Here is a 21,603-nt window from a genome sequence, read left to right on the forward strand (position 1 = left end):
TGGTGCATTTAATACGTACCCCGATGTCCTTGCCTTCTCAATTCCTCGCAATCCAACTTACCATCCCCCTTAACATTGTGTTTGGCTAGTTCACAGCCTGCTTTTTTCTGAACTTGGCTTGTAGGCGGCTCTAGTGTGACAGAGCCTGTGAAGAGTACCTGGCATTCGATAGTCAGAAAAGGAAAATTGATTTGATTTGCCTTTTTAAAGATACGCTAGCTACTAAGTAAACTATCCAGAATTAATTATTTTAGGTGCCATGTGGGTTACGAACTCTGACTTTGGAGTCAGACTGACCAGAATTTGTGTCCTGGCTCTGCCTCTTATTTTCAGGTCAAATTTCTTAACTTCTCTGATTTTTAATTTCTTTATCTTTAAAATGGGTATGATGGTATTAGAGGTTGGTGTGTGAATTAAATGCTTAATTAAAGTGGTTAGCACTCTGCCTAGCATATAAATGCTCAATAAATGTTAGTAATTATTATTGAGTAATATTTTTGAAGGAATTGCTCTATTAAGCTTTCATACCCTCCTTCCTTATGTTTTTTATTCTTTTCTCTCTCACTCTCACTCTGTTAACATGCTAAAGATATATGATTAATACTTTCAATCAAATCCACAGGGTTTATGGGGAAGGCTTATCTGCTAAGAGTTTTGGTTTGTTGTAACATAATCTTGACGCTAAGGCTTTGCCCATATTGCAGATATCTATGGCTCCCCAAGTGGTAATCTTGATTTACAGATTATTCTCTATTCTGCCTCAGACAAGATCAGTGAGTAGGTGCTGCTGTGTGAGGCAAAGAACTCTAAAGCTACAAGGGAAGGCCCTGGAAACCATCTGGTCTGGGCTTTTGCCCCCAAACCCTGCCACCTCTGTCTTCTGTAAAAGGATAGTTGTCTGTTTTTCTGGTTGGAAGCCTGGAGAAGGCCTGTTCTCTTGTGGATTCTTGGGACCTGCTGAGGAAATGTGTTCGAAGGAGCTGTAGCAGGCATGCAGTCTAGTACTTCTCTCCTCAGCCTTCTCTCCTTAGCCTGTGCGGTGTTGTGGTGGGCACCGGGGTACGCAGCTCAGGCAGATAGATGCAGGCTCCGTCCTTACGGGATTCCCGGTCTTCCTGACATAATGCTGGGAGCCCTTCTAGTGACGTCTCAGATGCCAGCCTCTGATTCAGCGCATCTAGTGATAATAAGTATGCTCTTTCCCAGGACAGATCATTCCCGTTTCAGTTACATGGTTTTCAGAGCTGGACAGGACCGAGGAGTTCATCCTTTCTAGGATAGTTGTTTCTGGACTTTGCAAGCGAACTCTTACTCAGAACACTCATCTATAAAATGGATAAAATTAGCTGTGCTGCAGATGGGGCCGTGCCCACTGGACAGCCCCTCTCGCTTCCCTAAGGGGCCCCTCCTCAGATCCCTAAGACCCTGACCCAGGAATTTGGATCACCTGTAACAATTAGAAAGACTTGTCCTACATTGAACTTGTGACTTCCTAATCATCTCAGATTCAGGCCCCTGGAACAGCATAGTATAAATCCACTTGGTTTTCTTTTTAAAAACCCTTCCGATACTTGAAGAACACCAAGTATGCCCCTTGCTGCTGACCTACATACACCTTCTCATCTCCAAGATAAATCAGCCTCCTGGCCTTTCACCTGTCTTCAGGGGCCATGTTCTCAAACTTTGAGTCCGGAAATTCTTTCTAAAGTTACTCATTTCTTCTTCTGGCCTGGAAGCTGGAGACAGAACTTCTATCAACTACTTTTGGTGAATTTGAAGTTGGTTTTTAATTCCCCTTACTCACCCTTTACTTCCCTCACCCCCTGCCCCCCAACCCAGACGAGATACTCTGAACGTCTTAGAGAAAAACTGTTTATCATCAAGTTTCAAAAAGAAAAAAGTTGTTAAAGGCCTGGCCCTCTTAGCTGGAATGACATGGGCAATCTCCTTGTCATTCTCATTTTAGGGCCTGGCCTGACACAGCCGTCTCTCCATGGATCCTTCCCAATGCCTTTCAGTGCCGCAGGGCAGGGCCCGAGAGCATCCTCTAGTTAGCGAGCTGGTGGCAGATCGAGTTTCAGGGCCCTGGGCGATGTGCACTGCCGAGACCGCCTGGCGTCCCGTGTCCTGTGCGGGGCAGATGAAAGAGGCGGCTGCAGGCACTGCTGGGTGCTCTGGCACGCCCACACAGAGCAGCCTGTTCCTGCAGACGCTAGCCGAGGGCGGGGACGAGGGACGGGCCGTTGGTGACATGAGAATAGAGGACTTGGCAGCTGGAAAAGTTGATGCGTGTACCCTTTCATCGGAGGCCCTTGCTTCCTTCCACTTGTTTTAATTGACTGCCCCGTGGTTGCTTGTGGTATGAGGTTGGGAGCATCGATTACCTTTGTTCTCACCCTCTCTCCGTATTTTATGTAGACCGGTGTGTTCCCATCGAGCCTGAATTTAATTTCACGAGCTATGTAGGACACTTAGGAAGTATGAGTTGATGATAATATCTGGCTTTCTGCATTTTGTCATATTTTACCATCTGTGCAACACATGGAAAGTGTGAGATTTCTGTTTCTTTGCATGAGAGATATTATGGAGGCCATAGGCATACAAGGTAAAAACTCGTCTCCTCAGGATTATCACTGCCACCAGGAGGCCTTAACCTGGGACCTATAGCCATCGGGGGAATCGATGGCACGATTCGAGGGCTCCTTGAACAGACTGAAGTTACATGCAAATTTTTGTGTATAAATTCTTGTTTGCATTTTCTGGAGAGTTTTCAAGGCATGTGAAACCAAATCATGATTAAGGATGACTGAATAAAGATTTCAAGATCCTGAAATTGAACTAGCTATATCTTCTAAGCAAGGCTTACTATATTAGTGTTCATTTCTTTTGGTTTTAAGGAAATTGCCTTGAAAATCCTGTTTTAAAACAAGCCTATAACTGAACGTCATTCTGCCTTGGTCATCTGATTGAGGACTGACGTGGTTACCTTTTATGCACTGCATGCTGTGTGGGAACTGAAAGAAGACAGAAGGGCGCCATCTAGAGGCCTGAACAAAAATCGCACCACTTTCCCATCAGGCCCAGGCCTCCTCCCTACCTGGGGGTCTTCAGTTGTAGTAACTCTTTTTTTTTTTAAAGGGGCGCCTGGTTGGCTTAGTCATAAGCATCTGCCTTCGGCTCAGGTCATGATCCCAGGGTCCTGGGATCGAGTCCCACATCGGGCTCCCTGCTCAGTGGGAAGCCTGCTTCTCCCTCTCCCACTCCCCCTGCTTGTGTTCCCTCTCTCGCTGTCTCTCCTCTGTCAAATAAATAAATAAAATCTTTAAAAAAAATAAATAAAGTAGGCTCCATGTGCCAGCGTGGAACCCAACATTGGGGCTTGAACTCATGACCCTGAGATCAAGACCTGAGCTGAGACCAAGAGTTGGACACTTAACCGACTGAGCCACCCAGGCACCCCAGTTGTAGTAACTTTTTTAAAATTAGGAACATTTTTTTCCTCTCAAGTAATTGCAGATCACAAAGGTGTGTGTCAAAGATATTTATAATCTATACAAATGCTCCAGGTGTGGGGTGTAGCCTGGCTACTTTGGAAACATAATTTTAATAAAAGTATAGTGTTGTAGATGGCATTTACTCTTTCATAGGCATATAGGTTTTAGGATCTACACTGCATTTGAATATACTTTTAATTATAAATTATAGCAAGAACAAATTGATGCCTGCTATAAAATCATGTTGATATAGGGACTTTTCTTTTTGTATTTTCTTTTAAAGCAAGAACAAATTTAGAATTGAGTACATTGTCTTAATTACTCTTTGTTTTCCTTTTAATATGGTGATTTAGAATGATGTTTGCCACATGGTGCAGAAACTGTGGGGTTGCAGAGTTGAATTCACTCTGGAAAAATAGATCAAACAGGATTTATATCCACGTGAAGATGTATCACGGGTGGTTAGAAGCCTGTCTCTGTAGCCCCAGCCCTGCCATTACTTCGCAGTGTCGAGCACGTTCACTTGTTTCTTCTTTTATACAGGAGGCTAATAATAGAAGCTAATTTAGGGTTGTTGAGAGGAGTAAATGAAATAAAGTTGTTAAGCACAGTGCCTTGGACATAAAAAGTCTTTTAAAATTAGCACTGATTGGTTACTACTGTCCTCACTGGCCAGTCTTATTTTCAGGACCAATGTTATGAAATGGAAACCGTTTTAAAACCTGTATCTTACAGAGAATTCTGTAGTGTTTTTTAAAATATCTTTTTTTTTAATTGAAACATAATTGACATACATCACTGTAGTAGTCACAGGTGGACAACATGGTGATTCAGCATTTACACTTACGGCGTGATCGCCGTGAGAATCTCGCTACCATCTCTGTGTGGCCGGGTGAGGTTATGCTATCTTCACGTGTATTCCCAGTGCTGTACATTGCTTCTTCACTTCTTTATAACTGGAAATGTGTGCCTTTTAGTCCCCTTCCCCAACTCACCCGCCCCCTCACCCTGCTCCCCAGAATTTTACAGTTTTAAAAAGCATTTCACAGACACAATCTCGTTTGACTAGAGTTTCAATAAATATTGATTCATATACTCAGTAGCTATTGATTGAGCACCAGTTAGGTATAATTACCATCTCTGGTATTGAAGGTTTGGTACCAGAAACATAGGTAAGAAAGACACGGGCCTTACATTGTGGCGAGGGAGCTGGACAATAAAGAAGTAAACCAGATAGCTTCAAAAGAAGTCGTTTGCATGGAGAAAATTCATGTGGTGGCATAGAGGGTGACCGGAGGCCCACTTGAGAGTGACGAGGTGGCAGGGAAGAGCTTTCTGAGGAAGTGGCATTTAAGTCCTCTCCTGAGTGACCAGGAGTCAGCCATGTGAGGTCCGAGGAAGCAGTGAGTGGAAAGGCCGCTGGTGGGAATGTGCTAGACACGTGCACAGTCCAGAGAGGATGCTGGTGCCTCCGGGGCTCCGTGAGCCAGGGGGAGTGTGGCAGGAGGTGAGGCCAGGGGCAGAGATGTGGGCCTGGGGGACAGGGACGTCGGACTTCATTCTCTAGGTTGTGGGAAGAGACTGGAGAGTTGTAGGCAAGGTGGTGCTAACTCAGATTTATGTTTTAGAAATATGCCCTTTGCTTCTCTATGGAAAAACAAGTTGTAAAGGAGCAAGGGTGGACATGGAAAGACCGGCCAGGAGACTTTTGCAGTAGTCTAGGCCAGGGATGCTGGTGGCTTGGATGAAGAGGCTAAATTACTGGCTGGGAGTTCGGATCCTGCCCACAGCTCTGCGCAGTCCAGAGGCAGCCTAGCGCGTGGTTAAGGGCAGCAGCCGAAGCGTCAGACTGTCGTCGGGTTTGAGACCTGACTTCTATGAGATCTTGGACACATTTCTTGATTTCTCTGTGCCTCTTTTTTACCATCTCTAAAATGGCAGTGATGATGGGACCTTCCTGCTAGGATTGCCGTGAGGTGTAGATGAAAGAAGAGTAGTTGTTAAGTGCTCCAGAGAGTGTCCGTTAGTGCTGCTCGCTCTTGTCTTTGCTGCCACCACCAAACACAAGGACTCCTCCCTCATCATCCTCTACCCCCAGTTTACACTTGAGAAAACTTAGAGAGTGGTTTTGAATTCGGAATATAGGGTTCTTGATTGTGAATCCATTGTACGTTCTGTAACATAATATTTAGTATGAACCGTCAAAGAAAAATACTGATCTGAATGTCTGTAGCTCAAGAGCCCAGTTGTATGCACCTGTGAATGTTTTTTTTTTTTTGATTTTTTAAAAAATTTATTTATTTGAGAGAGAGAATGAGAGAGAGAGAGCAGGAGAGGGGGGAGGGTCAGAGGGAGAAGCAGACTCCCCGCTGAGCAGGGAGCCCGATGCGGGACTCGATCCCGGGACTCCAGGATCATGACCTGAGCCGAAGGCAGTCGCTTAACCAACTGAGCCACCCAGGCACCCACACCTGTGAATGTTTAAATACACATTGAGAAAATGACAAATAAGGCCGGCAGCGGAGTCCCAGTGTGTAGGAAGGAGCATCCAGAGCCTCTCTCCCCCACACCTTGGACCACTGGAAATTTAAATTCTGAGGTTTGAAGAGAGCTCTGGACACCAAGCCAGAAGCATTAGTAGGCACGTAGTAATACATATAGGAAGGTAGAACTGAATGTTTTGAGGACCTTGTAAGATATTGAATCTCTTTAGAGGACACTCAGTTTTTATTTTTTTTTTTAAGATATATTCATTTTAGAGAGAGAGCAAGCACATGTGGGAGGGGCAGGGAGAGGGAGAGAATCTCAAGCAGAGTCTGCGCTGAGCCTGGACCCTGACGTGGGGCTCCATCCCACCACCCTCAGATCAGGACCTGAGTCAAAACCAAGAGTCAGATGCTTAACTGACTGCACCACCCAGGTGCCCCCAGAGGACATCAGTTCTTTATTAATTGCATTAAATGGGGCCATACATAATATAGTGAGACCCAGGGATTATCCCTAAACTGTCTGGTCAGACTTTTAATGAAGGTATTAACCCAAATTTTCTTCGCCTCTTCCTGCCTTTGCCCGTTGCCTTGTGGAGTAAGCAGTGATATAGGTAAGGAGCAAGCAAGAGAAATGAGAGGCAAGGAGCCGAAGAGTCCATCTGCTTGCCTTGCCTCCAGTTCCTCAGCCGCACCGGTGCCCCCTCGCTGAGACTGAAGGCGGCCCCTTTGTGTCTGTTGCAGAGTGTGAGCACCTGATCCGCCACATGCTGGTGTTAGACCCGAACAAGCGCCTCTCAATGGAGCAGATCTGCAAGCACAAGTGGATGAAGCTGGGGGACGCGGATCCCAACTTTGACCGGGTGAGCTGAGTTCTGCTTGCCTCTGGGAACTCCACTCAGAGCTCTCTCTTTTGCATGAGATTGTAATTAGGCTGCGACTTGCAAAGGGCAGGTGCTGGGAGCGAACTGTGATGTGTTACTGAAGCAGCAAGGGAAGCAAGCAGGAGGGAATTTTAAAGCCGCTTGAGTTGTTGGAGAGTAGTGATACCAGTTGCCTACCACTTGCCCCCAAATCATAGTCCCTCCTTGGCTTTTGAAACCATGTAGCCCACATTCCTGCCGCTAATCGACCACGGGGATAGCTCTTTCCTCTTGTCTTTGTGTGTTCAGTTCAGTGGCTTCTGCGGCATAGCTTTATTTAAACCATTTTGGCCATCCCAAAGGACCTCAGCAAAACAGGGATCTTGTCTGCCTACAGCTGAGTACCTAGAACTTTCTTGCTTAGGCTTTGTCTGAGGCCAAAAATATCCCAAGCTAGGGGCATGGAACAGCTAGTTCCTTATAGACCATCTGCCATCACGACATGGTTAACTGGGGCTTTGATAGCTTGCCTCTTTTTAATGTCACAGTTAATAGCTGAATGCCAGCAGCTGAAGGAAGAAAGACAGATAGACCCCCTGAATGAGGACGTCCTCTTGGCCATGGAGGACATGGGACTGGACAAAGAGCGGACGCTACAGGTATCCCTAAAGGCGTGGAGGACAAAGCGAGGGGTAGCCGTATTCCCTCTGTCCTGCCTTTTCCACTCTTTTCTCCTTCCTGAGAACTTTCCCTTTTCTCACTGTTCTTCTTCCTCCGCCCCTCTCTGAGCCTTGACAAGAAGGTGCTTTGGTCTTCTAATGTACTGTTGAGAGGGTTTTGTTATTGACATGCCGTTTCACCAGGGTTTTTTACTCTTTTCCCTTCTCCCTTGGTAGTCGTTAAGATCAGATGCCTATGATCACTATAGTGCAATCTACAGCCTGCTGTGTGATCGACATAAGAGACACAAAACCCTGCGTGTTGGAGCACCTCCTAGCATGCCCCGAACCATGGCCTTTCAAGCACCAGTCAATGTCCAGGTGGGCAATAACTCCAGCGACCTGAATCGGGACAAGTAACACAGGGGAGGGAGGGGATGGTTAGCCAGCACTCACTAACTCACTCCAGGAGAGTTTCCTGTTCTTCCTTACCTCCGTCCCCTCCTATCTGTCACCTCTTCCTTTGTCAGAGGTCAAACAGAGGTCAGAACCTTTTTCTTTGACAGAGAGGATGGAAGGGTATTCCAGTACTCAGGATGGGCAACAAGAGTTGCTTTTTTTTTTTTTTAAAGAAACAGCCAATCATTGATAGAGACTGTTTTCCCTAAAGAATGCTTCCTTGTTGTAGCTTCTAAGGGCAGAGGAACCAAAGACTCAGAGGTAGAAACATAGACTTCAGCAACCAAGAATCCTTTGAAAGACCATCATTAGTTCCATCTAGCATGTAAGATAAGAATGTATACGTATGTGCTACTTTCTAGGCGGAGCAGGCTGGTACCACTATGAACATCAGCGTTCCCCAGGTGCAGCTGATCAACCCAGAGAACCAGATTGTGGAGGCAAGTAGTGACCTCGGACAGCTGTCAGCCGAAACCACTTTCTTCCCCCTATCTTTGCTTCCTTTCCTGGCTTCTCATTTCGAACTCCTCTTTATTTCTAATTGGATTGTATTTCCTTTACCTCAGCCGGACGGGACAGTGAACTTGGACAGTGATGAGGGTGAGGAGCCCTCCCCTGAAGCACTGGTCCGCTATTTGTCCATGCGGAGGCACACAGTGGGCGTGGCTGACCCACGGTGAGTATCTGGCCGACAGCCCTGATTAATTCCATGGCAGAGAATTCCCACCTGACTTTGAGTTCCTACCATGGCTCATTTTCCCTGCTTCGTTATACCTCCTAGATGAGATCGAATCCAGTGGCCAAGACGTGTTTTTTTTTAACCCAGTTCAGGGTCCCGGGTAGATCAGACTTGATGTGACCAAAGTATTACAGAGCTGTCCCTGGTGGATGGTGGGCCGATAGCCACCATGGTGTCCATTAATCACGGTACTTTGGTGAACAGCGTGGTAGTATCTTGGCTCATAAAAACTGAGATCTTCTGATCTAAGTCACATAAAAGTACCCCCTTAAAATTCATCCAAGTTTGACAGCTTTTAGAGATATTGTTTACTACATGTTCTAATGCAAGATTCATCTAGGAAGGGAGGACAAATGATATGGTGTAATTTATGTAAGTTAAAAATTAAGCGAGCAAGAATCCAAAAACATACCAAGTAAGTACCAGTTTCCCACAGCGTTTTCCCAAAACAGTCCTGCAGTATGCTCTCTGATGCCCTCACATGGGGTAATGTACCGAAGGCTGGCAGTCTGTTTTTGTTCTACATTTGAAGACTTTCAACATTAAAAATAGCCTTACCTCTTCTCTGAATATTTCCTTTACTGTGCTGGGAAGAGAAGGTTATGGCAAGAGTTCTCTTGAGAATTCAGTTAGGGGCGAAACTGGTGTTCTTATAAATACCTTTTTTCTCTGAGTGATTTCCAAAAAAGCCTCCCGAGGCCTGCTGATTGTTTGCTTTACATTTCTCATTCTCGGCCTACGATCAAACAGGCAATAGGGGAACATTCTGGCTTCAAAGACCATGTCAGCTGCAAAGGGGTGGAGTCCTGTCTCAACTCTGTTTGTGGAAAGATCTCTTATTTTAATGTGTGCTGTAAACCTTACTGTTAGGGCGCAACAGCCCTGCACATCCACCACTTATCTGTCCCATCAACACCGACAGGAATAATTGCATTCTTTCCCTGGTGAATCAGTTGCTACTTCGGGCGGCCATTGTTTTAGTGGATGGTCTGTGTCCTCTAGAAGCTTGCTGTTCACCTCCAGGCTTTGAAAACCTGAACTGGATTGGTGCCAGGGTTTCCTCTTGGCTCAGAGCTGTTGGTTTTACATGAGTGGTCAACGAAGAATAGCAAACCCCAGTCCCAAATGGTAAAATGGCAGAGAGCCACATTCCATACACTAGACTTCTACTTGCTTTGGGGTCTTAGAAGTACAAATTCAGGAGGAAGGTAAAAAAGTAAAACAACAACAACAACAACAATGAAACTTGTGCCGAACTTAGCAGTTTCATCAGTTTGGGGTTATGAGCACTTTGGAGTGAGACTATTAACCAAACTTCTCTGTCATCCTGTTTCCTATCAGCACGGAAGTTCTGGAAGATCTGCAGAAGCTCCTGCCTGGCTTTCCTGGAGTCAACCCGCAGGCTCCATTCCTGCAGGTGGCCCCTAACATGAACTTCATGCACAACCTGTTGCCCATGCAAAATTTGCAACCGACTGGGCAGCTTGAGTACAAGGTACCTGGATGTGGGAGAGGGCTTGCCCCCAGAGAAACACATTTGAGCTTCCTTCGAGAGACTTTGAGGGACCTTGCTCAGGATTTAAGGGTATATCCTTATAGAGAAGGATGATGTCTCTTGCACAGCAGCTTGGGTGAGAGGGAAGATCAGTCTCGACATACTTAAAGAATCCTTTAGTTTCCATAGCTTAGAGGGCTGCTCTTTTCTCCCTCCTCCTTCCCCACCTCACCACCCCATCCTGCCCGCTGTACTTATGACAGGAGCAGTCCCTCTTACAGCCGCCCACCCTACAGCTGCTGAATGGAATGGGCCCCCTCGGCCGGAGGGCATCCGATGGAGGAGCCAACATCCAGCTACATGCCCAGCAGCTGCTGAAGCGCCCACGGGGACCCTCCCCACTTGTCACCATGACACCAGTGAGTAGCGGCCCAGGGCCCAGCCTACTTTCTCAGAGGCTTTTGATAAAGAAGCTGTGGGCCTAGGGCTGGGAACCCAGATTACCCACCTAAATGTCTGAATTTCCTCTTCCTCTAAGCTTACCAGGCGCAGCGTATTCCCATTTTCTTCAGGCTTGTAGAATTTTCCAGACTTAATTTTTGGCTAACTTCTTTACTTAATCAAACAATTGCCACTCTGAAGTCCGCTCCTGAAGAGGATCATCCTCAGTGGGCCACTTCCCGGCTCTGCTGCTGGGTGCCGCCACAGCCCCGTGGCCCAGAGGTGGGGTCCCCGTGGCCCTCTCACGGTAACTCCTCCCCGCCTGAGGGCAGTGGTGCCTAGCTGTTTTCTCTAGAACGAACTGCTCTTCACCGACCCTTTCTCCTTTGATGAACACTACTTTGCATTTTTGGTACAACCTCGCTCACTCAATTACTTGGCTTTCGTAAGCTCTAACCTAGTCAGTCAGTGTCTCTCAATCCCATCTTTTTTACATATATATATAATGGTCACATTCAGAGATTCTTTTGCTCTGCTGGGTTCTGTTTATTTCCGGTTATTTTCTTGCCATAGGTAAACCAATTCATTCATTCATTCGTTTGTTCCTTCTTCACTGTCACAGGACCATACAGTTGGGTGCTAATCATACCCCCAGCCCTTCCTGGGTGTTTTTAGAGCAGCGCTTCTCAACGTACCTCTGGTGGAGGACCTTTATCCCCCTTCACTCCATCGTGGGATTAATACTTTTGTAAAATACAACAAAAGTGAATTATTAGAGATATAAAAATTTTAAAACATACAAAATACAAGGCTAAATTTTCAGCAGACAAAATTACCCCGTTAAATTGCTATAAAAGTTTCTAAAAGCTTACTCTTTATTTCTCTACTAACCTTATCATGGATTTGGTAACAGAACAGTTTGCGGACTGATACGGGTCCACTATGGGCCCTGCTTTCAGTAACAGGCCTGTCGGGAAAAGGAAAGGATCGTATTCATAGTTCTTGGCCTCACTGAGCTTATCATATTGGGAAGACAGGATCAACATATGTGCGGTGTTGGAATAATAGTAAAGGACCATGTGTGAGTAAGCAAGTGCCATAGTGTGTACCGTGGCCTAGGTGGTGGCAGAGGCGTTCAGGGAAGGACCAGATCGATGCAGGTTATGAAGGATCAGGAACAGCTTTGTGGGAGGTGGAGTGACCTCCTCTGTCCACTGTGACCGTTTTCGCCAAGGTCACTAACAAGCTTTTGTTGATAAATCCAGTGGACGTTTTTGATCTTTTGGGCCTTCCAACTGTATCAGTCACTGTTGACCATTTTTTTTCTCTTTGAAATACTGTCTTCTTTTGGCTTCTGTGACACCATATTCTCATTTTCTTCCCGCCTCTCCTTTTAAGGTTCCCTTTCTGCTTGTTTTTTGAAGTTGGTGAAACCCCAGTTTTATCTTAGGCCCTGTTTCCATCTCATTTTACATACGCTCTCTGGCTGATCCTTGTCTGCTCCCATAATTTCTGTTACCAAATGATTCTCCAGCCCAGATCCCTCTTTTCTTCTGAGTTCCCCACTTCGTATAGATGACCGCCTACCGCATAGATTTAGTTGGTTATCCTACTAGTACTTGACATGTCCTCAAGTTTGAATTTGACATATCCTCAAATGACTGAAGGTAACCTGTTTCTCCTCCTGGGTGACAGTGATGGGCATGTCGTCCTCCTGGTCACACAAGCTAGGAATGTGGGATTTCTCTTTAACTCTTCCCTCCCCCTCATCCCCATATCAAGTCAGTTATCCAGCACCTTCCTTCTGTCCTCTCTCACTGCTCCTTCCTTTCATCACTGTCATCCTTTGCCGAGACTAACACAGGGGCCTCCTCACTAGCCTCCTTACCTCCAGTCTTTTCTCCTCATCCCCACCACCAGCCCTTTCTACACTGCAACTCAAGCAAGCTAGCTTTCTAGAGTATAAATCTTGTAACGTACTATCCCTGCCGAAAAATCCTTGTGATTCACCGCTGCTCTTCCTCAAAATATACTACTTAATGTGGCATTCAGAGCCATCTGTAACTGGCCACTCTGTCCCTCTCCTGCCTCATCTGTCGCCACGTCCTGCCTAACCCTGCTCACTCCAGTCTCGTGGAACTGTAGTAAGGGATCCAGACAGCCTAGCATTTAAACAGTGGGATTATTCCCAAAGTTTTCGTTCTGTTTTATAATGATCTTCCATTTTTAAAAAAGCTCTTTCATAATAATCAAAGTATGACAGTTTTTGCTCTAGTCCCTGAGGCGTGGTGATTATGTGAGCCACCAGGCTGTGAGGAGCTATGAAGGATGCACAGCTTTCGAAAGTGCTCATGTAGATGAGGAAAGTCACGATAATGCATGCATTGTGGTGGTTCTCGTTTCACATATGTGTTTTGGTGGGTAATAGCTATTTTAAAGCATTGAATTGCAACTACACGATTATATGTTATGTACCAAAATGTACTTTTAAAAAACCATGATGCTTTTTTGGCACAAGCGACATCTAAACGCTGGTGATAACATTAATATGAAACAACAGGCCAGTTCCTAGAAGTTCCAGGTAAACAAGCTTCTGCTATATTTCCAGGTCCCCAGACACCAGCAGGCCTTCTCTTTTCTGTCAGCCTAGAAACCCCAGAGGCTTGTAAGCCTTCTCCTTTATGCGTGGCCAGCTCCTGTTTACCCTTCAGGTTTCAGGTGAAGTGTCCCATCCTCCAGGATGCTTTCCTCAATTCTCAAGGGCCCCAGTAGAGGATCAGGTCATGCCATTCTGTAATTGTCTGCTTCCTTGGCTCTGTCCTCCACTAGACTGTAAAATGAGGGCAAGACCTATGTTAATTCCTGTATCATCCTGGAACATGGTAGGCACTCAGCTCTTTGTTGGATGAGTGAACAAAGATGAATCAGAGGAAGAAATGCAAATTAAAATCACCTGAGCGAGGTAAAAATGGAAAGCTAGAAAGGCATATGAAAGTTCCGTATAACCCAGGGGCCCTAGAAAAGTTTTGTAAATAAAATGAACAGAAAGGCCTGTCCCCATCCCCGTTTCTCGAACAGGCGGTATTCCGGAAGAAGCGCCACCTTGAGCTTTTCCTTCCTGTCTCCCTGCAGGCAGTGCCGGCAGTTACCCCTGTGGACGAGGAGAGCTCGGATGGGGAGCCAGATCAGGAAGCTGTGCAGAGGTAATGTGACATCTGGCGGTGCTTGCAGAACGTCCTTGGGCAGGCTCCCCTGCAACCAACGAAAGGTCACCTCTGCCCAAGGAGGTGGCACAGTGCAGCTTCAACATTTGTGTGGTCTCTTTGCTCAAGCCAGATGGCGTGTTCCCACATGGAAGTAACAGAAGACTACCCAGAAAATGTCATTTCTGTAAGCGCCATTGGAAGTCCCCTAAGTGACAGCAATAACCATAAGAACTTTTTCTCTCCTCCCTCCTTCCTTATTTGCCCCCCTGCCTTCATATTGCAACTCTGATAGTATTCACAAGGCGCAAAGCCTGCTCCTACCTGCCAAGAACTGTTTACTGAAAAGGAATTGGAGATTTGTGATGACAGTGATCCTAGCTAGTCTGGCCATGGACCTCTGGCATGGACTCTTCCTTTCCAGGAGAATGAATACCTCTTGTACTGTGTGCTGTATGCTTCTTCCATCCCCTTGTACCAACAAAGAGATAATGAAAAAAAGAATATGGGATTCGGGCCAGGGACAGATGCAAATATCTATTGTTGGCAGAACCTTGTTGAGAGATGCCTAATTCACAGAAAACGGCAGTGACCATCAGGCATGCTGTGCTGTTCGTTTTACCTCAGTCCCATTAGCCGTGGTCCGCAGCTCCATGCATGCCCCCTTGTGGCAGTCGTCTTTCTTATTTTCCTGGGAGGGGGGGTTTGACCAGAATCCAGCATGTATTTTCCCAGAAATACAGGTGTTCTTCAAAATTATATGTTTTTCCCTGAGGGAAGTTGAAATAAAATGGTTTTCACGGGCTCCTGGGGAAATTTTGGGTGTCTTTATCAAATGGGTATTCAACCACTCATGGCTCACCCTTTGGCAAGTTTACGTACCACTAATTGCTGTATAGTCTGTTAACTGGTTTTAGCTGAAAGAGGCAAAGTAGTTAAGAACGAAGCAGGAGCACTTTTTCAGAACCTGACGGTGGCTGGCCAGTACTCTCTTCTTTACCCACCGTAGCTCTGTATGGGGGCTGCTATTCAAAAAGAAGCTGGCCCCTTTTGGAAAGAAGAGTGGAGAACAAGGTGGTGGCCGGTGGGCCAGCTCCTCCTACAGTTTAGCCAATAGAAGAAAAATCGTCGTAACCTTTTTTTTTTTCCCCCTCTTGATGCTATTGTCTCTATAGTTTGCTGATAATAGGGTATATGATGTTGCAAACGGGCCCCTGCTGGTGCCATGAAAAAAAAATTAGGAAACTTACTGCCTTTGTCCCTTCATTATACAGTAGCGTTTCACTTTATCTTCTTTGTCTTGGACTTCCCTTCCTCCAGCTCCACCTTCTTTCTTCTTTAGACCAACATTTAAAGGGTAAAGTGCCCATCAGTCCTGACATCATGGAGAGGGATGATGCTTCTTTTATGCATGCCCAATAAGAGCACAGTGACCGAGGAAGCCATCAGCTAGATGGAGGGGGACCCATGGCTTATTTTTGGTATTAACTAAGTAGTGGATCCGATAGATCTTTAGAACGAAAGTCATCAGCTTGTCAACTCCTTAGCTTTGAAACTTCTGTTTTCTTGCCTTGCCTTCCTCCCCCCCCGCCCCGCCAAAAAAAAAACAATTCTGAATATTTCATGCAGTTTCGTTTCTTCATCCTTTAGAGAATGTGGTTCCCTTGGGACAACATCAGTTTTTCTTCTCTGATAATTGACTTACAATCATGGGGCATGAGAGGAGGGGGGGTAGTTTTGGAAATCACTCATCCTCAAAGGGAAGGATCTGTTTGCTGTGACTTGTAAATGAGGACAATCTCAAGACCTGGGGGGGCCGTTGGGATCTAGAGACGTACTTGGAGTCCTGAATATCTGTCTCTCTTGGCTCATCTCTAGGAATAATACTTAGGGCTCATTTCCTCTGACTTGTATTTTGGAAATTTGGAGGGACAAGAAGAATAACAAGTGGAAAATAAATCCTTCTATCGAATGGAACGAAGGAAGGAAAATCAGTCTTCTTTGTGAGCTACATCTGTTTTCTCTCTTCTCTTAGTGTCTACTCTTAGGTTCGAAATTCAGCCACTTGAGTGGTAAGCCAGCTTTTCTTGGCCAGCTGACCATATTTCACTTTCATCCAGCCAGGGGTCTGTTTGCCATGGAGCCCTTTTTGCTCTGGCACTATTTCATTCTGAGTGCTTTGGATTAACTTCTAATGCTTCTTGCAGAGGAATATTCCTGTCTGTCTTTTTTACTATGAAATGTGCTCCTGCTTGTTGCAGGTACTTGGCAAATAGGTCCAAAAGACATACACTGGCCATGACCAACCCTACAGCTGAGATCCCACCGGACCTACAACGGCAGCTAGGACAGCAACCTTTCCGTTCCCGGGTCTGGCCCCCTCACCTGGTACCTGATCAGCATCGGTGAGTAGCCACATGAGCTATGTGAGCTCCTTGAGGCTCATCGGGCAGGCACCCTTCTTGCTAATCTTACAGTGATGGTGACGAGCATCGAGGCTTTAAGTAGCATCCTGAGCTTACATCTTCTCAGCTCCTTGCACTAAGCAGTGCACAGGGCCGTGTGAGATTCTTCTTTCCCATTACCTCGTAGACATGTTTACGGTCTGCAGTTCATTCTCGTGATTCTAGGTGTTGACTCATAGATGAAATTGAACTTGAAACCTGCGAGGAAGTGAAGTTCTCAGAGGACAGCTGGACATGGGAGGATCTGTAGCCTTATCGGTAGACTTGACCGTTCATAACCCATCACCTTCAAAAGAATGAGCATATCTTACCATGTTACCACTGAACAGTGAGCTTGGACATGGAGGAAGGTACATCCCTTTGTGAATGGTAGAGCAGAGGTACTGCATTCTCTTGAGTGTTGTGCTCAAGAAGTCATTCTTGCATATTCTGATGGCTGAAATCTTTTACTAGGTCTCTCTTACATTTGTACTTCATCCTCTTGAAGAAATAACAAGCTTAACCTTCTTCCTGGCCAAGAAAACTTCTTAAAACTGAATATCCAAGTAAGCCTGGAAGCACAGGGGTGTGACACTTGGCTAGATTAAGAAGGTGATTACCTTCTGTGAATACTTCGATGACTAAAACCCTTGGCTGTGTCCCCTCTAAAGCTGTCCCTAAGCTCGTGGGCCACACTTTCCAGGCCACCACCAACTGCTGAGCTTATTTTATTTCAGTCTTGCTGGGAGGACAATGAAAGCAGTCTTACTTGAGAAAGTTGAAAAGCAGTCAAGTTCTAAGGAAATGAAATTTATAAATGTGTTGTTATGAAATCTCATAACCAGCTCACACTGGCAAGCTTGACACAATGTTTTTATTGTGGTGAGTTACCCATCGGGCGTCCTTATAATCAGCAGAGACCGTGGACTCTGCGCAGACGGAGTCTGAATTAGCGCCCTGTTGGCACTCTTGGAAGAAGGGAGATAAGCTATTAGAGACGACTGTGAATAACAGTCAGAATGGTCTGGTCGAAGTAGCAGGAATGACGGCTCTCCAACAAAAACTCCGGCACAGAAGGACAGTATTTTCCTAAGGAAAATCTCTCCAAACCTACACTGTGAGGGCACTGCAAGAGAAGGGACTTGGGGTGATGGTTGGAGAGGTGCCCTCCCACAACCCCCCCCCCAAGTCCCCCCCCCCGGCTTAAATTTTCCATGATTTCTCAACAACGCTGAGCTCACCACTGTTAGCCAATAGAACCTTTATTTCTTTTTTCTCCCTGTCTCTGTCTTCCCTGCCTCCACAGCCTGACAGTTGTTGAGACTTTGTCAGGGTCTGTTGTCCAGCCGAAGTCCCTCGGGTATGCTTGTTTCATCGTCCATGTTCCTCAGGAGACCCTCCTGTCGGGGGAAACGTGGAGATTGGCGCCTCTCCACAGCCTCTCTCACGGGTCTTCTACCCTGTGTCCGTGTGTCTAGTGAGGAAGGCTACGTCGGCCACAGCTCCCTGTGTGTGTGGTTGCCGCCCTGCCTACAGTCACCATCCAGGCCTTGCCTGCTGGAAATGTGTCCACCGTCTGTGTTCGTGTGAACACTCGTGGTGGAGTGTTTCAAGGGTTTCCTGTGGCCAAGCCAGTTTGAACTGGAATGAATACTTGATGAGCGGCAGACTGTGCAAGGTGGGGCATTTATGCAAACTCAGCCATTCTTGGTGGGATTCCTGTAAAAACACGGCAGCACGAGAGACTGAAGGTAGTCTGCAGAGGACAAGAGCGCCTTTGCAGGGCCAGAAAACACTGGAAATGGGTGGCCTAGACAGATTACTGAGTTCCTCTCGTTTTCCAGAGGAAATGATTCAAGAATAGCATATATACATCTATTCTTCTGGGGTGTAATTCATGAAATCCAACACGGAGACGGAAGAGGGCTCTGATCAACCGTTTCGATCCTGGAAATGTGTAATTTTAAAAGCTAAAAAAAAAACCAAAACGTGATTTTAAAAAGCGAACACAGGATGGATTTTATCTAGGTGGGGAATCAAGTTCCTATTTGAAAAGTGTAGTGGGAACGTCAGCCTGATATGGGGCTGTCCTGAGTTTGAACATGATTGCAAATAAGAATAAAACACAATGGATCCTGTGAGTGCTTCTGAAATGAGCAACTCCATCAGAACTCTTCCTCTGAAGTTCCTGTGCCCGACTGACCAGGGTCAGTCTCTGCACAACCCGAGCTTCTGGAAAAGTAACGAAATACCCGGGCCTGGGAGAGCAGCTCTGAGGGGGGAGGGTGGGTTTTGTGCAGACAGGCTGAATGAACCCCTTGCAGAACACAGCTTTCTGAGTGAATCAGAAATGGGTCCATTATCAGAAAATATCGAAAGCGTAAGGGTCGAATGTTAGGAGAAAGTAGTATCTGCTGTCTTTGACTCCAGACCCCTGAAGTAGAAACATAGGAAGTACGGAGGAAGTGCTCCCGAGGGCGGCTTTCGTGATCCCCATTTCTGGAGAGTGTCTGCCAAAACCATGCGTCTTCTGTGTTACGCATGTGTGTTTGTGCTCATTTCATCAGCGCACCACTGTGTCGAGCTTCCAGTAGAGCCTGAAACCGAAGTGAGGGTAAAGGGCTTGCCCCCACGGCCACAACCCTGGACCACTCCGCACAGTCATCAGCACCCCCCCGCCTTCCCCAACCCTCCCCGTCTGCATTGTATTTGAACTCGCTTGTCCACCTGCTTCCTTAGCCTTGCTCTGCTTCAGTCCAGAGTGAGTAGCTGGCAAGGGGGTACATCATTTCACCCATAGTTCAGTGTGATACCATCTGCCCTGGACATGAAACCCTGGTCCTTCCCATCAGCTGCTGGAATGCTGCCTTGGCAGTCATTTATCTGCTTACCTCAACCCATAAGCATCTCTTTCTGATTAGGTAACGGGTCGAGGTGTTAGCGTCTAACTCTCATGCTGTCTTCGGCTTTCCTTATCGACAGCTTTTTCTTTCTTTCTGTAAGATCCCGGCTCTGTTCTGACTGAGCAGTGGGATTTTTGTCCACATGATTCCTCTTTCGCTAGGAGGTTGGGGGGAGGCGTGCTGCTCTGGGAAGTTAATTTTCACAGTGGCCAACTGTATTTGCGTTGACCAGGTACACACGCAGGATCTTGAGGCCCGCATTCCTTGAGAGTGTGCCGTCTCCATCTGGGGCTCAAAAGTCCCCCCATCCTCCCGCTTGAACCTCCACCCTCCACTTTCTAGCCCAGAACCTTTGACTTCCGAGCCAGGCCTTTGCCACAAAGCTGACCATAGTTTCCTTCTGGTCATTCGGAGAGTGCTGCTCAGGGAAAACTGGGTCAAACAGTGGATTTGAAGTTTCGAGAGGCACTAGACAGACGTGATTATAAAAGCCAGATCTCCTATGCAGCTTGGCCTGAGGGCCACTGAGAAGCTCCTGTCTCTGACCTAGTATATTTGTAAGAACTTGGATGTATTTGATCCCAGGACCTCACCAGGCTTGGAAAGTAAGCCAGCTAAAGGTAAGTGGAAGTGGAAGCTGTGCAGCTGGAGTTCTCGGAAGGGCAGCAGGCTAGGGCCGCGGCCGGCCTCTGGAGACGGCCTGGAGGTGGCGTAATGCGCAGGGCTGCTCGAGCAGCCAGCCACCTTTGCGTTCTGGAACAGCCGTCCCTGGGTGATTTGGTCCGAGCCGCTGAGTCCTCGCCCCTAACCTTCTCTTCCCATGTATTCAGCTCCACCTACAAGGACTCCAGCAGCCTGCACCTCCCCACGGAGCGTTTCTCCCCCGTGCGCCGGTTCTCAGACGGGGCCGCAAGTGTCCAGGCCTTCAAAGCTCACCTGGAGAAGCTGGCAAGCAGCAGTAGCATCAGACAGCTGCAGCAGGTAACGGCGGGGGCGGCAGCCCCTCCGGAGAAGCGCGGGCACGCCGAGCAGTCGCGCGTGCAGGAGCGGGCGGGCAAATCGCCGCCCCGTCCCCGTCAAGGTTCAGATCCGTGTAGCTTCCTAACGCTCCTTCCCTACTCCTTGGTACGTACGGCTTTCCCCAGGCTCAAACAGCCCCCACGTCCTCCCCCCGCCCCCGAAGGGCCTAGATTTTCCTCCCGTCTCTGTAATTTTCAGAGAGGGATTCCTGGGCATGGGTTTCGGTGGGAAGCCCCAGGGAAGGTGCTTCTAAGCAGCCTTGGCATTCCTCTAATGAGTCATGGGCACTGGGTCTTGCTGGAGCCTGCTCGGCGTTGTTGCCACCTGGCATGGTCTGCAGTGGGTATGGGATGGGGCTCCCAGAGGAAGGAAGGGTACCTCCAGGCTTCCGTTAAGGGCCAGTTTCCTTTCTGCCTTCCCGATGACCAGGCTTCAAGCGACAGGTGCTCTGCACACAGATTTCACACCGGACACTTCCACTGGCCCACGGGCCACCCCTGGTGTCTTCCATTCGTTCACCCGGCACGGAATGTGAACGTATTTAGGACACGAATACCTATATACAGCTGGGTCGGTTGTTCATTAAGGACACTGCTCTTCTCTTGGGGCTCTTCCTGCCCCTGAGACCTTGGGGCAGATCTGCATCTGCTGACGTCCCTGCATGGGGTGGGCCCGGCTGCGCCCCATCTGTATTACCTGCTTTCCCTTCAGGAGTGCGAGCAGCTGCAGAAGATGTACGGGGGGCACATTGATGAGCGAGCCCTGGAGAAGACCCAGCAGCAGCATATGTTATACCAGCAGGAGCAGCACCACCACATTCTCCAGCAGCAGATTCAAGTAGGCCTTCACTCTTTGCTCGCTTCAGCTTGTTTGGAGTTTGCTCTCAGGCTGATTTGCCTGTGAATTTTGGAGGAGATCACGCAGGGCAGAATGGAGTTATGTTTATGGTTGACTTGTTTGAGTAAAGGTAATCAAACTTTTGGACAAACCACAAAAGCATAAACCTCAGTCACAGATAGTTCTTTCTGTTTCTTCCCTTCCCGAGAATAGCTCTGATTGATCCTCAAGCTGACAATTATTTTTCTCCTTTCCCCCATATGTTTAGGATTCTATCTGTCCTCCTCAGCCTTCTCCGCCTCTTCAGGCTGCATGTGAAAATCAGCCAGCCCTTCTTACCCACCAGCTCCAGAGGTAATGAATCACTGGTCTCACGCCTCAGCCGTTGTCTCTCTAATTGCTATCCTTGGCCTGCCTCTTATGGGAGGGATTGACTGACTTCAGCATTCATCTTGGAAGAACCTCTGTGAAAAGCAGAGAGATCAGTTTAAATGTTAGCTGCCTCCCTGAAATCCTAACTGTATTCAGTCCCACGCCATTTCCTTTTCTTAGCCCCACAG

At 47.2% G+C, this 21,603-nt stretch overlaps 1 protein-coding gene across 1 annotated transcript in view; it reads left to right on the plus strand.

Annotated features, from left to right (window-relative positions):
• Positions 1 to 21,603, plus strand: part of SIK3 (SIK family kinase 3) — a 242,595-nt gene that overhangs the window by 204,969 nt on the left and 16,023 nt on the right. The window contains exons 7-18 of the mRNA XM_044919695.1: positions 6,725 to 6,843; positions 7,392 to 7,502; positions 7,740 to 7,883; positions 8,324 to 8,401; positions 8,528 to 8,637; positions 10,042 to 10,195; positions 10,459 to 10,614; positions 13,769 to 13,839; positions 16,101 to 16,244; positions 20,017 to 20,167; positions 20,918 to 21,043; positions 21,312 to 21,397. Coding sequence (XP_044775630.1) covers positions 6,725 to 6,843; positions 7,392 to 7,502; positions 7,740 to 7,883; positions 8,324 to 8,401; positions 8,528 to 8,637; positions 10,042 to 10,195; positions 10,459 to 10,614; positions 13,769 to 13,839; positions 16,101 to 16,244; positions 20,017 to 20,167; positions 20,918 to 21,043; positions 21,312 to 21,397 — 1,450 coding nt within the window. The remainder of the gene's footprint in view (positions 1 to 6,724; positions 6,844 to 7,391; positions 7,503 to 7,739; positions 7,884 to 8,323; positions 8,402 to 8,527; positions 8,638 to 10,041; positions 10,196 to 10,458; positions 10,615 to 13,768; positions 13,840 to 16,100; positions 16,245 to 20,016; positions 20,168 to 20,917; positions 21,044 to 21,311; positions 21,398 to 21,603) is intronic.

This window comes from Neomonachus schauinslandi, chromosome 11 (genome assembly GCF_002201575.2).
Source record: "Neomonachus schauinslandi chromosome 11, ASM220157v2, whole genome shotgun sequence".
Taxonomy (NCBI): domain Eukaryota; kingdom Metazoa; phylum Chordata; class Mammalia; order Carnivora; family Phocidae; genus Neomonachus; species Neomonachus schauinslandi.